This window comes from Sprattus sprattus, assembly GCF_963457725.1.
Source record: "Sprattus sprattus genome assembly, chromosome: 16".
NCBI classification, from domain to species: domain Eukaryota; kingdom Metazoa; phylum Chordata; class Actinopteri; order Clupeiformes; family Clupeidae; genus Sprattus; species Sprattus sprattus.
Genome location: NC_137914.1, coordinates 16,781,084 through 16,796,925, shown reverse-complemented (window position 1 = coordinate 16,796,925; position 15,842 = coordinate 16,781,084). Strand labels below are relative to the sequence as shown.

The window sequence follows — 15,842 nt, the reverse complement described above, 5'->3', positions numbered from 1 at the left end:
ACGGAGAGTAGGCGGAGCAGGGAGAAGGATGCATTCAGGGAGAACAGGTGGAACATGCTAAAAGGTGGAGTCCGCAATTCTAATCCCATACAGTGTTTGCACTCCCAAAAAACTCTGGTGTCAGTACACAGTACTGGCTGTAAATGAGGAACAAATTGGCCTGGACCGAACAATCCCAGCCAATCAATACGTGCTTCAGTAGCACAGAAGGGAGGGGTGTAATTTGATTGGCTTTTGAGTACAAATGTCAACAACCTCTTGCAAAACTGAAACCGAATTGTGGACTACATCTTTAAGGAACATTTATGTACAGTTACTTAGGAAATTAAACATTGTAAAACAATGTTTTAAGTAAGGAAATGCTTTTACTCTACCAGCGTAAGCCACGGTATAGGTCGATGTATGTAGTCTCCCCATGACCTCGGTAACATTGGCTTGATGCAAAAATCTGCACACCCAAGGTGAGAGAACACTATGCAGCTTGGATGGCTTGGAGTGCCGTCAAATCAGGGTTGATGTTATGAGAGGATACAGAAGCAGGGCCGCTTCTATGCTTTGCCTTCTGGGTTAAGCTGTGTGCCTGGATGCTGAGGGTCTGTGAACTAGGCTGTTGTGTTTTCCAGGTTAGCGGGCTGGAGATGAGGAAGTGGATGGACGAGCTGTTCCCCATCATCATGGACATGCTGCAGGACTCCTCCTCCCTGGCCAAGAGACAGGTATGCTCCCCTTGCCCCCGTCCATGATCCGGCTCCCCGACACCACGCTATTTAGACATTTCTGAGTCTTTATAGGAGGAGTGTGAAGTGCATTTGGGAACCTAAGAGCCCCTCACCTCTCTAAATCATATTTTTTGGAGTGCTGCATCTTTCCCGGTTCCCAGCACAGAGCCTCCGGTTATAAATCTAAATCTGCACGCCTTTTTTAAAAAGCTTTTCTGTGTATTTTAGTATTTCATAGCTGGTAAGTTACTTCTCCCTCTTTAAAAAATGTCCAAATGCTGTATGAAAACGCTGGCTGAGGACCATTGCTGTATTTCATGGGTCCCACCAAGCTGTCAAGCGTGGAACTATGAAATCCAAGTGGTTGCCACTGCAGTGACCCAGGGATCTCCAGTGTCCCTGTTTGAATCCACACATTCCTAGCAGTGTTCAAGATCCTTTGTTGGGACCCTGCTATTGTCATCAGGAGAGTTATAAGGTCCTGGTGATTTAAGTGCTTTGAGTCGTACGAGTGTCCACCAGAAGTCCAAGTAATTCAAGCCTAAACCACTTTGTGACTGTGAAGTCAATCTCTTTGTCAAGAGGCAAGTTTGCATTCTCTCAACTAGGAATTCTTGTTCAGCTCTCATGCCAACGTGTGGACATTACTTGATTACATTACTTGGACATTAAACAAAAAAAATAATGACTCATTATTACATTTTGTTTAAATTAAGGAGACGCTAGAGATGGAATATGCAGCTGACCTGTGACACTAATGTTTTCTACCACCAGGTGGCGCTGTGGACCCTAGGTCAACAGGTGGCCAGCACTGGTTATGTGGTGGAGCCGTACAGGAAGTACCCCTCGCTTCTGGAGGTGCTGCTGAATTTCCTGAAGACGGAGCAGAACCAAGGAATCAGGAGAGAGGTGCTTACTTGCATTTTGTAGCTTCATCTGCTAGCAGTGTTAATACATCGTTGTCATAACAGACTATGTCAAGGGTATCAACCTATCAATTTAAGTCACTGACCCATGCTGCAGAGATGGTGGTAGTGCTAGGAAGAAATGGGGAGAAACCTTGAAAGATTTGACACCTGTCCACCCTGGTTTATGTGGTGTCCCTCAGGCTATTCGTGTGCTGGGGCTTCTGGGAGCACTTGACCCCTACAAGCACAAGGTCAACATTGGCATGATCGACCAATCCCGTGACGCCTCTGCTGTCAGTCTCTCGGAGTCAAAATCCAGCCAAGACTCTGGTAAGTTTTGTCACACCCTCAACCCTCGCCCTTTGTCTGGCCTGAACACACACACCCAATTCCTGTCTGACATGCCTTTATCTTCAACCTCTCCACCAAAATAGGCTGAATCTCAATGACAAGTAAAGACCTGTCCTCCCTTAATTCTCCCCAGTCCGAGTCTATGGGGTTACAATGTTGTCAACAACGATGTCAAAAAGGGCTGAATCACAATGGCACGTAACGACCTGTCCTCTCCTAATTCTCCCAAGTCCGAGTCTATGGAGTTGCTATGTCAACAACGATATAAGTTCCCATGAAATCCCAGCCATTATTCAAATCTAAGCCTCTAGTAGAAACCTGTCCCCTACTTCTCCCAGGTGTGTGTGTGTGTGTGTGTGTGTGTGTGTGTGTGTGTGTGTGTGTGTGTGTGTGTGTGTGTGTGTTAGGCCTCTGGGATTACTGCTGGATCAGAGCTGTTCTCTCATCAGAGGTCAATTCCCAGTTTTCCCTCGCGAAGCCGTCCCCCGCTCCTGCACTCAGCCAGATTAATTGTTTATTCTTCTGCCCTGAAGGCCCAGACACACAGGCTCTTTGGGCCTCTGCTCTGGATCAGGCATGACCAGCGTTGTGTGTGCCAAAACGCCAATCCAGAACCTAATCACGACACCTGATTGAAAACACATGCCTGAGCCGAATACACGCCAGAGCCTGAGATGCATAGTTTTTTTTCTCAGGTACTGCAATGTATTAGTCATCCAATCACGCGACAAAGGCCTGTTTTGGTTATGGGCCCCAATTTGACTAACCACAGCTCTGGCAAACAGACCATTTCAGAGGAGGGGGACACCTTACCAGTGGAATTGGGTCGACTGAGGTTCTGGTTGAGTTGCAGCTCGGGCTTTGAAACTCTCAGAGTTGGTCCGATTGGCAGTGTGGAGCATAGGGAGCGTAAAGCCCGCTAATAGTTTTAGCAGCGTGGTCCCCTTAAAAAGAGGGGGCCCTGAGGCAGGAAGCAATGTATCTCTCCCCACGGAGGGATGGAGTTTCAGCGCGGGGGTCAGCGTCTGGAGCAGCAGTAGCGGCTGCATCTGGGTCTGGCTGCCACACAGCACCTTGTGATGAATGTCAGTCCCTGCTCCGGCACACTCTTAACAGCCATGGAGAGAGAGAGAGGGAATGAATGAGGAGAAGAAAGAGAGAGAGGGAATGAGTGAGAAACCAAATTAGAGAGGGGGAAAAGAAAAGGGGAAGAGATGAGAGGCCTGGCTGAGAGCTGCTTCTCACCTCATCCGATCCGCCGAGCACAGGGACCAACTGCTAAGCATTACCACTGAGATGGCAAACAAGGGGGTGAATATCCATCGTCAAAACCACAGCAAGAATATCTATAGGACTTCTGGTTCTGTGAGGTATCGGGGTTTATCCTGGCGGCTTCATGGAGAGCGGTGCTGCCCCCTCCAGTGAAACATCCTGGACTGTCTGCGGCCGACCCCTCCGGGAGTCATGTCCGGTCAGGAAGTGCTGCTGATCTCACTTATCACAAACGGCGTCCTCGCTCTCAGATGCCGTTTACCTGCGGTCGGGCCCTCAGTTCGGCAGTGGTGCGCCAGACGACCACCAATGTAGTGGGGCTGGCGACTGTGGCTGTCTCGGTAGTTATTTGGGGTTTGGGTTTGTTTGAAGGAAACTCTCCTTTACTGTCTCTCTTTCTCTGGCTCTGTTAATTTCTATCTTCGTCTCTCTCTTCCCTCTGTTTCTCCCTTTCTCTCGTTCTCTCTCGTGCTTTCTTTATGTCCCTGTTTCTCCCTTCTCTCCCACCTGGGTTTTTTCCGTCTGTCAGTGCTTCCATTTCTCACCGTCCATCTCGCCTCATCCACAGCACCCTTGTGGCCAATGTTCTCTGGCCTGTGTGTAAAATGAGGAGCTGGGAATCGAGGCCTCCTAGTCTTTATTTACTGAGCCCAACGTCTCGTGCTACCAGACCAGGCGTTACAACACTAGACATCGCTTATTGCCCGACATCAAAACCCAGAGGCTCGTCAAAGTTGCAGCGCGGGATGTTTTTTGGGGTGGTTTTCTGTGGGTATGAGGTACAGATGAAAGGCTGCAGGGATGACGGTACAGGTTTACAGGCCCCGATGTGTCACATGTGTTTCCCCCCCACCCCCCCCACCCCCCATCTAGTAAAGTTTACTACCTCAGGAAGCAGGTTCTCTCTTTAGACCACAAGGCCCTCCCATGTCTGGACGATTCGGAAGCCGCAAATGGCCGGTCCCCTTGACATGCATGATGTTATGTGTTTATTACCTCACCAGTACTGTAGAAAGTGGAAAGGAGGATTTAACCCCTTGTGATTCCCCCTCTGCATTTACCAACCCTTCTGAAGAAATATACCCACATTCAGTGCCAGAAACGTTTGGGAGGTTGTGTATTGAGGGGAGTAATTCTATGTAAACACAGTACTGTTCTTCTACTGTGTCTATATATTTGAATATTCATTATTTTGTAAACACTTTGTATGTTGGTGTTGCTATCTATAAACGAAATGTCAATTTGAAAGCATCCTCACGTTGGACAGCATTGTTTCAAACGTGTCTAAAACTCGGGTCAGGCTTGGTGTCTGTCTCTCTGGCTGCTCCTTTTTTATGTAATTGTGTGTTGCGATATGCTTGGGAAAATGAAAACACTTGAATGGAACAGGACTTCCTTCCAAAAAGGAGTGGAAAAAACCTAACTTGAAATGGATTGCAGCTTCTGATTAGATCTGATTGTAGCGCCATGACGTATTTCACCGGGGGGGGGGGATTTGACGAACCCTAGCAACCTGTCACTGGCTGGAAAAATATGCAGCAGAGATTTGGACAGGAACGAACATGACCGTTATTCCATGAGAGGATGACAGGGTTCAGATAGATCCCTGGTGATGGAATTGGACAAACCTGCGGAGCGAAGCCCAGGTGTTGTGTCTGTCATATCCCCTACAGTAGACGATAAAAAAGGGAGCAGGTTAGTGAGTGGGCGCTTTCACTGTCAATGGGTTTATGGGGCTGCAGCTGACTCCCCCATGCAGGGGACTGTGAAAACTGAAACTCCAGACATCGCTCTATCCCCCTCTCTGCCTCTTACTCTCTCTCTCCTTCCCTCACTCTCCCTCACTCACTCACTCCATCAGCCTTCTGAGTGGCCCTGTAAACGTGTGTGCACTCCAGGAGCTGCTGGGGTGACCGTGTGCTTTTATCAGCCTGTGAAATAAAACCATGTATAAACCCCCACAAAGCAGCACTCAGCTCAGTCATACATGTCCTCAAGGTTACAGCGGAATCGTTTAACCTTGAGGTCACTCTACACTCTGCCTATTCCCGGAGCCACAAAGGCTATTGTCTGAATTCGATGGATAATGCATTGTGCCCCTATATTTAGTGAGTTATTTTCTCTTGGGCTTGAGAGGTTTTGTAATGGTTGTGTGTGTGTGTGTGTGTGTGTGTGTGTGTGTGTGTGTGTGTGTGTGTGTGTGTGTGTGTTTCTGTAGCTGACTACAGCACCAGTGAGATGCTGGTTAACATGGGCAACCTCCCGCTGGACGAGTTCTACCCAGCGGTTGCCATAGTGACACTAATGCGCATCCTGCGGGACCCGTCGCTCTCCAACCACCACACCATGGTGGTGCAGGCCGTCACCTTCATCTTCAAGTCGCTGGGCCTCAAGTGTGTGCAGTTCCTGCCGCAGGTCATGCCCACCTTCCTCAACGTCATCCGTGTGTGTGACGCCAGCATACGAGAGGTAACACACTTGTTTTTATTCCCCCTCCAGTGTAAAGTTGATATACGGGTACAATGTATAGCATATGTTTTAGATGAAGACAAACATATTTGATAAAAATCTATTTCTCTTTATTAAAGTCTTAGGTCTTGTGTGATTTCCTCTAATGATACAGGACTGTACTCTCTCGTTATCATGCATGCTGCCTTCAAAAGGCAAGTGTGGATAAGACCTGGATTTAGTTAAATTCAAAATGCAAGATATGTAAACATCAAATTGATTTGTTACCACAGCTCTCACCAAGTTTGACTGTATTAAATTGAATTGAAACCGGAGTCAAATGAGATTAAAGTGAGTCAGTATCTTTCCAGAACCATTCCCTGCTGCTAAAGTAGCTGACCCAGACCCTTCATGATAGTTTTAGCTCCAAGCCAGATCTGGAAGTGTTACAGCTCATACTGATAAGCACGGAAAATAACCCTGGGTTTGTATTGATGCGGTCAGCATGCACCGAAACCCAAGCATCCTGGCCCTGTTGCGTGTTTGTCGGTCCTGCCCCAGTTGTGTGAGATCAGAACCAGAGCACAGTCCAGTCCACCGGCCCGCTCAGAAGGCACAGATCTCGCGATGGTTCTGGTTTCATGAACTGGGGTTGACCTTCAAAAATTCCAAAATCTTTTGGGTCACACCTGTTCTCTGTCTCTCTCTCTCTCTCTCTCTCTGTATGAACTCCCCCTCCTCGCCCCACAGTTCCTCTTCCAGCAGATGGGGATGGTGGTGTGCTTCGTCAAGATCCACATCCGACCCTACATGGACGACATCTTCACCCTCATCAGAGTAAGTGAACCCCTTGCCCATCCTCCGTCCTCTCCCTGTGCCCCCAACTTTTTTTTTGCCGTCTGTTTCTCAGTGCTTCTAAATCAACTCAGCCTTGTGCCACGAAGCATTGATCAGCTGGAGCAAAACTATTCTGCTCTGCTATGGCTGCCAGGATGAAACTTTATAGCCCTTCTCACCCACAGCCTACGGGATCACTGCCCTGTGCTTCCTTGGTTGACTTGTGCTGAAGGCCACAGCAGTGTTTTTGCTGGTCGTAGTGAGACAAAGAGATTCTTTCTCCCCCCCCCCCCCTCCCCTGTACTTCTTGCTTCCAGATCAGCAAAAGGAATAGTCATTGAGCACTGTATGTAAAATGCCACCGGCTGCTAATAATGCTTTCCAGAGCAACAGAATTGGGGTTTGAGGCCTGCAGGCACAGGAGCGGCTCCCCGTCGTGCCACCGCTCCTCAGTCTCAGGCGGAATGGGCCACATTTATGAGGTGCAACAGTCACTTTTTCCACATGCGGTCACCCTCTAACTGCGACCAGGCCCCGCGAATGGCAGACAGTATAGTCCCTGAGGCCGAGTCCCTCTAAAGCGGTGTCAGGTAGATGGACGCTAATCCCCGTTTTTCCCGTGTCTGGCTGCCGGTCGGAGGCCTGTAAAGCCACTTAACTGTCCATGCCTCAAGCGTCGTGCTGCGCGGCTAAGAAGCACAGTTTGACCCACTTCTGGGAAAGTCCACCTGGCTTTCTATTGATCATTTTCAGGGGTGCCGGATGAGGTAGCGTTCTTGGTCACGGGACTTTTGGCTGTACTTCGACCCTTTAAAGTGCTTTGGGCCCTCGCTTAGGCCATCCAAGCCTCGAATCTGGGTCAAACTCTATACCCTCATTAATATGATGAAGATTTTTGTGGAAACTAGATAATATCTCTGACTGTCTGTTATTCTACTTTACTTATCCTTGGCTGCGTTGGTACATTTTGTGTGACACATCGATCTGTTATCATCCATGTAGGAGTACTGGACGCCCAACAACCCCATGCAGAACACCATCATCCTGCTGATCGAGCAGATAGTGGTGGCTCTGGGAGGAGAGTTCAAGCTGTACCTGCCCCAGCTTATCCCACACATGCTGCGGGTCTTCATGCATGACAACAGCACAGGCCGAAGCGTCACCATCAAGGTAAGCGCTGTGTGTTTTTGTTCCCCCTCTGACACGTGTCAAGTTTTTTGATCATTTTTTTCATTTTGATCTTCTGACACGTGTCAAGTTGATTCTGGACACCACATACCCACTATCACATTTTACAAACTGGGTTTTATGGTTTTTAGCCACACGGTTTCAAAAGTGTTACTGTCACTGTGGACGCACACAGGGAACCAGGCCTCACACCCAGAGTTCAGAAGAAACTTTCTAACAACAAATGCGTGAGGGCAAGAACGATTTTGTGCAGCGATCCAGTCAGTCCATGTGGCCAATCTCTTGGGCAATGCTGGCCGTCAGCCCTGATGACTAAAAGCACTGAGAATCCTTTATAGTTATCTGGGTCATCACGTAATGGTTCATCTGGACCGCCGCCACATCTCTGTCCCTTTGCATGGAGAAGCACATGGAATCAATGAGAAATTCAAATCTGATTGTGTGGAGACAGACCAGACAGTGCCCAGTGTTTATGCTTAATCAGACAACGTTCATACTTCAGTTAGTGGGTCAGGTGGGGCCCCCGGGGGTCCTGCTTGCCTTGACAGGAAACCAGAAGAGTTCTTAATCGTTCCCATCAGCACATGAATAAAATACATATTCAAACAATAATGATCATCGTTTGCGAGGATGTATGTGGGTTGAGAAAATCTCAACGGTTCTGCTTTTGTTCACTTGGCTGCAAACGTGTGATGGTGTGGTGTATGTTTTTGGTAAATATATGTATATTTTCACACGTCGTCTACTGTCCCCTGGCATTACACCTCTCATGGGCCGTATACATTAACCAGATCGGTGCCTGATGTGTTTGGCTACATAAATGCTGTGTACAATAGCATCAAGGTCACTGTAGCTCTTTGAGAAAACAGCACAGACTTTCTAACTGAACTTTCTCTGAAAAGCCAGCCCAGTAGATTACTGTATTACCCCTTAAATTATTAGCAGCTGAGAGCGAGCAGAACTGCCCTGAGGTACTCTTTAGTTCTCCTGTACAGGCGTATCTATGGTACACGGATGCATATACAGTATATCATTGGTACATGGAAGCCCGCTCACTTTCAATTATTGGAATTTGTCTTCATGCCAAAATTGTGTATGATCTACATGGGACCCCATGTTAATCAGGACATAGCGTGAATCAACTTAATCAAATTAAGTTGGCAAATCAAATCAATCCCTTTAACAAGTGTGTTCTGTATATACAGCCGCGGAAAAAATTAAGAGACCACTTCAAAATGATCAGTTTCTCTGGTTTTACTATTTATTGGTATGTGTTAAAGTAAAATGTACATTTTAGTTTTATTCTATAACCTACTGGCAACATTCCTACCAAATTTCAAATAAAAATATCGTCATTTAGATCATTTATTTGCAGAAAAATGACAATTGGTCAAAATAGCAAAAAAGATGCAGTGTCTTCAGATCTCGAATAATGCAAAGAAAACAAGCTCATATTCATTTTTAAACTACACAATACTAATGCTTTAACTTAGGAAGAGTTCAGAAATCAATATTTGGTGGAATAACCTTGATTTAAAATCACAACTTTCATGTGTCTTGGCATGCTCTCCACCAGTCTTTCACATTGCCGTTGGGTGACTTTATGCTACTCCTGGCGCAAGAATTCAAGCAGCTCGGCTTCTTTTCATGGCTTGTGACCATCCATCTTCCTCTTGATCACATTTCAGAGGTTTTTTTATGGGATTCAGGTCTCGAAATTGGGCTGGCCATGACAGGGTCCTGATCTGGTGATACTCCATCCACACCTTTACTGGCCTGGCTGTGTGGCATGGAGCATTGCACTGCTGGAAAAAACACTTCTCAGAGTTGGGGAACATTGTCAGAGCAAAAGGAAGCAAGTTTTTCTTCCGGGACAACGTTGTACTTTGCCTGGCTGAGGTTTGTAAAAGACCATAAGGATTGAACCAAAGCCGACTGGAGGGTCTCCTAGTTGGTCTTCTCTGATGAGTCCAATTTCACAGTAGGTGCAAGACTCTGTGGCTTGTAGGCCTCTCCAGGTCTTCGTCTAACCATCAGACGACCATGTGTTGGGCAAAGCTGAAAATTGGACTCATCAGAGAAGACCAACTAGGAGACCCTCCAGTCCGCTTTGGTTCAATCCTTATGGTCTTTTACAAACCTCAGCCAGGCAAAGTACAACGTTGTCCCGGAAGAAAAACTTGCTTCCTTTTGCTCTGACAATGTTCCCCAACTCTGAGAAGTGTTTTTTCCAGCAGGGCAATGCTCCATGCCACACAGCCAGGCCAGTAAAGGTGTGGATGGAGTATCACCAGATCAGGACCCTGTCATGGCCAGCCCAATTTCGAGACCTGAATCCCATAAAAAAAACTCTGAAATGTGATCAAGAGGAAGATGGATGGTCACAAGCCATGAAAAGAAGCCGAGCTGCTTGAATTCTTGCGCCAGGAGTAGCATAAAGTCACCCAACGGCAATGTGAAAGACTGGTGGAGAGCATGCCAAGACACATGAAAGTTGTGATTTTAAATCAAGGTTATTCCACCAAATATTGATTTCTGAACTCTTCCTAAGTTAAAGCATTAGTATTGTGTAGTTTAAAAGTGAATATGAGCTTGTTTTCTTTGCATTATTCGAGATCTGAAGACACTGCATCTTTTTTGCTATTTTGACCAATTGTCATTTTTCTGCAAATAAATGATCTAAATGACAATATTTTTATTTGGTAGGAATGTTGCCAGTAGGTTATAGAATAAAACTAAAATGTACATTTTACTTTAACACATACCAATAAATAGTAAAACCAGAGAAACTGATAATTTTGAAGTGGTCTCTTAATTTTTTCCGCGGCTGTATTCTATTATATTAGGGTCTCAAAAAGTTAAAAAAAAAAGTACATTAGTTGGATTGTGTTGTTGATTCCCTTTAAAATAAACAAAATAAAGTTATAACATATTTGACAGACTTGTCAACGGAGCAAAGTTGTCATTTTAAGCAATGGAAAATAGTGTTGGTATGTAGTGTTGGTCTTCAGCACCTGGTCCTAATTGAAGGAGGATAGGGGTGCAGGCCTCAGCCTCTCAGCCTCCCAGCCTGCTTGTTCACCCATTGGTGGAACCAGGGCTGCCTAGTTCACCTGAGGTGCTTCCGATGATCTCACGGCTTGGTCACTGCTGTTTCACTGCCACGCTAGCGCTCTCAAAAAATGAAACCAGGTGAATGCACTGGTGCGCATTACACCGGCGTGACTCTCGCTGCCAGTTCAGGGCCTGGCTTAATTTTGTTATCCCCCCCCTCTCAATTTTTCCAACCGTCTCTGCTTTCCCTCTGTGGAAGCCTTGTGATAACCCAATAATTGTATTTTGTGTGCAGCCTCACCCGAAAACACATGTTTCCACGCTTCCCACATGATGCCAAATACCAAATGTATGCAAACATTTGTGGTTCTCCCAACACGAAACCCAAACTGTCCAAACCACTTTTGGAGACACCTCCTGTTACACTGTGATGCATTAAGCACGGATCCGGCAGCCGAGAGGATGTTTTCGCGCAACTGGAAACCTTCTGGGAACGGTTCGCTCTCAATGAGAGCATTTGTGTTTTGTGAGATGAATAAACTACTTTCCCACCCACGAGGAAAGGATGGCGCTGACGAGAGATGTGCTCATGTTGACTAGCACTAGAGACCACATGTGTGTGATGCCCTCAGGAATTCAAGCCTCCTCCTCGATACTTTGTAGTCTGAAAGCAGTGACCTCTCCCATCTTTGCCTTCCTTCGCTTTGAAATGTTTATCTGCGCTTTTTCCCTGCGATGCCCGAATAAGCGTTCATTTCATGGTGGTGTTCCTCGAAGCGAGGATTAAGACGTCTTGTGGCTTTTTTCATAAAAGAAAAAAAATGCAGCTTGGGGCATGGGCCAGATAGTGGTTTGGGAAGAGAATCTTGCTCTGCACTTCAAAGTTAGAACAGGAATATTGGAGACTCCCTGCGCTCCTCAATCACATTCCGTCAAAGTGGAGGAAAGGCACTCCGAGAAGCAGATAAAATATCAGCCCCTCGCACACGGTGTACCGCAGGCTAATCTAGCAGACCAAACGCAATTATTCAACTATTCTCCGCAATCTCATATTGCGGGGACAGAGAGGGCAAAAAACACATCGCTTTTATCTCCGCATGCTGATACTCAAAGTAGTGTGCCCTGCTCCCACATCTGGATAGACCATGATGGGCAGGCAGTCTGGAAATCTGCCAGTGCGTCAGCAGACACTTCGGGAGGCCGTGACGAGTGGTGGTCTAAGCTACCTTCCAGCCGACATGCCGGATGTTTGTCATCCTGCTGGCCATCGTAGTTAGATAAACAGAGCTGTGTTCTTCCAGCACGGGTTCATGGCACCCGGTGGATTGCAGCTATTCATTGTATTTTTTTTTTATTGTGGTATCTTTAGCACACCTGGGCAGTACGTTTAAGGAGAGCCCCAAGAGAGATTTGAGATGCCCATGTCTGTCCATGATCACTGGACACTTGCCTTCTTCTTATTTGGTGTTTGTCTTTCTGCAGCTCCTCAATGCCATCCAGCTCTTCGGTGCCAACCTGGACGACTACCTCCATCTGCTGCTGCCCCCCATCGTGAAGCTGTTTGACGCGCCAGATGTTCCCTTACAGGCTCGCAAGTATGTGCCCTCTCAGTCCCAGTTTAATGACTGGTCCCTAAGGGGTCTCCAGTGAGAACATCACTGTTGTATTTACCCACGTGTTTCCTGAGTTGCTCTGCTCCAGGGCCTGGACCTCTGGTTAGCTGTTAAGATGGAAGATAAGGGCAGCATTGTGTTCGAAGTGTTCGCGCAGTCTGAAGAGCAAAAGACTGTCAGAACAAGCCCCAGTAGGCCTTTACACATTGAAATGGATCGTTTTGTGTAAATTAAATCAAACCTTATGACTACTTTTTTTTTCCTTCCTTGCACTCAATAACAGACACAGACACGGCACACACATGGCTTAATGGACTGTAGCTTTTCTTCCCAGACAGCTGCGTGTCATGCCAATCAACACAGAAGCAGCTCCAAAGCAGGCCCTGTTGACTCTTTAGCCTTTGCTGGCAGCCCCGGGCCGCCGCTGATGGGTCTGCTCTGGAGTTTATGCACAGAGTTGCATTTCAGCACAGGAGCTAGTAAACGCGTAGAGATCGATAGAGGTGTGGATTGACGGGAGCCAGGCTCATGTGACACGGCTCCTCCGATGTCAGTAGAGGGAGTGCAGGCGCAGAGGCTGACGGTGTCTAATGCGCGGAGCAGATCCACGCTGGCTCCCCATCTGTCGGCTCCAATGTATTGTACCCTACTCCCAGCAAAATCACTTTGCACAGGCAGGGGTATGGTTTGATCTCGGGGAGTGTGTTTTTCTTTTTCTTCTCTTTTACTTTTTTAACAGTAAATGTGTTAAATCTATTTAGGAAGGGAGAGAAAAAATGCTCTGAAAGAGATGTTTCCAAAACAGGCGCCTGGGTTTGGTAGCAGTTATCGGCGTCAGCCATCAAGGTCTAATGAATAGGCAGGGCTGCCTACTGAAAGCCACCTTGCCTGTGAGAGCCTTTTCCACTTGGCTTTGTCTGTGCATCAGTAGTTGTTGTTTTTGTTACGCTGGTTCGGCGCGATTTTCATTTTGCACGGTTTTATTTGTCCCCCAAAAGCAGTTTTTATAGTGTTCCTTGGCCTAGATTTCCACAGGCTAGCATGTGGTGATGATAGCGAGGAAAGAATCCCTGGCCAACCAAAGAAAACATTGCCGAAATAACCTCAGAAGTTTATATCTATTTACGAACTCAATTTAGTTATGGTTTTTTGATTTTGTTTAAAAATAAAAGCGAAATTTTTTTTGAGTGTGCTGTTTTCTTATGCTATATTCCTTTTTTTTCTTTGTTTACCCCTCCATCTCCCTCATCCTTCAGGGTTGCCTTGGAGACCTTGGACAGACTCACGGAGTCCCTTGACTTCACCGACTATGCCTCTCGCATCATCCACCCCATAGTTCGCACCCTGGATGGCACCCCAGAGCTACGGCCCACGGCCATGGACACCCTGTCCTCCCTGGTCTTCCAACTTGGAAAAAAGGTGAGCCTCTGAGGTGTGCTCTGGTCACGCTGTGCCCCCATTCCGGCATGTTCTCAGCACTCTGAGCGCCAGCCTGGGGGGTGTTTTCAAGAGGGGAGTGGAGGCTCAGGCACATGCCCTCTGGAGGGGCCAGCAGCTATGAGGTTACCCCCCGCCGTGGAACTTCCTGTCGCTCGTTCCCTCCAAATGCACCCACGCACAGGGCGCTGATGTAATGGAGCACACGGAGAGAACAGAGGATGGAGAATAATGAAAGAGAGAGAGAGAGAGAGAGAGAGAAAGGAAAAGGGGTGAGAGAGATGGAAATAGAGAGGATGGGGTGGAGAAAGAGGGTAGAGGGAGAGAGATGAAGTCATCAGCTGCCACTAACACCCCCCTCCCCCCTCCCCAAAGCTCCCAAACCACCAGGCTGAATTTAAGCACTCTGGCTTCAGACATGAAAGCAACAGCCCAAGATGAAATGGGGGGGGGTGGGGTCGGGAGGGAGACATTGGCCTCTGTCAGAGCACTGCTAGTCTCTCATTTGTGTTTGGGTACACATGCTCCATGCCATGTGCCTCACACACTCACATGGAGGGGGGGACATGACACACACACGCAGTCACACACGTAAGCATACACACACAAACGCATATGCTTGCACGTGCACACACACACACACACACACACACATCGTCACACACGTAAGCATACCCACACAAATGCATATGCTTACACACACAAACACACATCTGTAAATGCTCATCCATAATTGATAAACACTCGAACACATTGATGCATTCACATGGCAGAGCTAGGAAGAAATCTCAGAAGTCTTACGATAAATTACCATCATCCATTACCAGCTCTAAATAATGCTGTCTCTCTTTCTCTTTCTCTTTCTCTTTCTCTCTCTCCATCACTCTCTCTTCATCTGTCTGTTTGGTTTGTTGCGTCCCACAGTACCAGATCTTCATCCCTATGGTGAACAAGGTGATGCTGAAACACCGGATCAACCACCAGCGTTACGACGTCCTCATCTGTCGAATCGTCAAGGTCAGTGCCTCCCCTCTCATCTTGGTTAAACTAAAAAACGTCCCCACTCCCCCCTTTTTCATTACATGAGAAGGAAAAGAGAAAATCAGCAAGTGGCATAAGTAGCTCTGATGTCATCCACGTCTGCTGAAAGAAGGGGGTTCCTGCACCCCAAAACAAACAAGCTCTTGTTTGAAGGTGTGGGACCCTGGCTTCTCCTTTTCCGTTACTCATCGGCCCGTATCCCCAACACGCCGGCCCACACGTTCTGGCCCAAAACACACCACGGCCCCAGTTCCACCAGACAAGCATTTAACCTGTCTCGCACGCTGGTCATGATCCTCCCCTGCTCCCCCCCCCGCCCCCCCCCCCCCCCCCCCCCCCCCAAACTGTCAAGCAGTCATCGAAAAAACAAACAACTTGAGCATGCTTACCGGAGTTCTCTCTTCGTCATTTCAGGGAAGAGAGGCGAACTGCAAGATAATTTCTTTTTCCTAAAAAAAAAACAAAAGGCGAAAAAAAATGTGGCCCAAGTTTATCTCATCTCCGTGGGCTGGCTTGAACAAAAGAGGGTTTGTTGGGGTTTGGCTTGTCCCCCGATGCAGGTTTTCTCATTTAGGTTAGCCATGCACAGGTCTGCTTTAATTAAGCCCTGTGGGCTGCCTGTGTGTGGGCCGCTGGCTGGCCTTGACTGACAGCTGTTTAAAAAAGTAAATATCTGGACATTTATTTATTATTTATATATGAAATATATGTATAGAGAGAGAATTTATTTGTTAAATGATTTATTCATTGTTGGTGCTGGTTTTCAGGGGTACACTCTGGCCGAGGAGGAGGAGGACCCACTGATCTTCCAGCATCGGCAGCTGCGTGGTAACCAGGGTGATGCGGTGAGCGGCCCGGTGGAGTCAGGCCCCATGAAGAAGCTGCACGTCAGCACCACTGCCCTGCAGAAGGTAGGCACTGTCAGAAGAACACCTGTATCTCTCTCTCTCTCTCTCTCTCTATCTCTCTCTCTC

The 15,842-nt window shown here is 47.3% G+C and overlaps 1 protein-coding gene across 1 annotated transcript in view; it reads left to right on the top strand.

The window, feature by feature from the left end:
• mtor (mechanistic target of rapamycin kinase) overlaps window positions 1–15,842 on the top strand; it is an 85,203-nt gene that overhangs the window by 6,140 nt on the left and 63,221 nt on the right. The window contains exons 16-25 of the mRNA XM_080853704.1: window positions 624–716; window positions 1,494–1,628; window positions 1,828–1,957; window positions 5,469–5,719; window positions 6,449–6,535; window positions 7,538–7,705; window positions 12,260–12,372; window positions 13,647–13,809; window positions 14,752–14,844; window positions 15,636–15,779. Coding sequence (XP_080709830.1) covers window positions 624–716; window positions 1,494–1,628; window positions 1,828–1,957; window positions 5,469–5,719; window positions 6,449–6,535; window positions 7,538–7,705; window positions 12,260–12,372; window positions 13,647–13,809; window positions 14,752–14,844; window positions 15,636–15,779 — 1,377 coding nt within the window. The remainder of the gene's footprint in view (window positions 1–623; window positions 717–1,493; window positions 1,629–1,827; window positions 1,958–5,468; window positions 5,720–6,448; window positions 6,536–7,537; window positions 7,706–12,259; window positions 12,373–13,646; window positions 13,810–14,751; window positions 14,845–15,635; window positions 15,780–15,842) is intronic.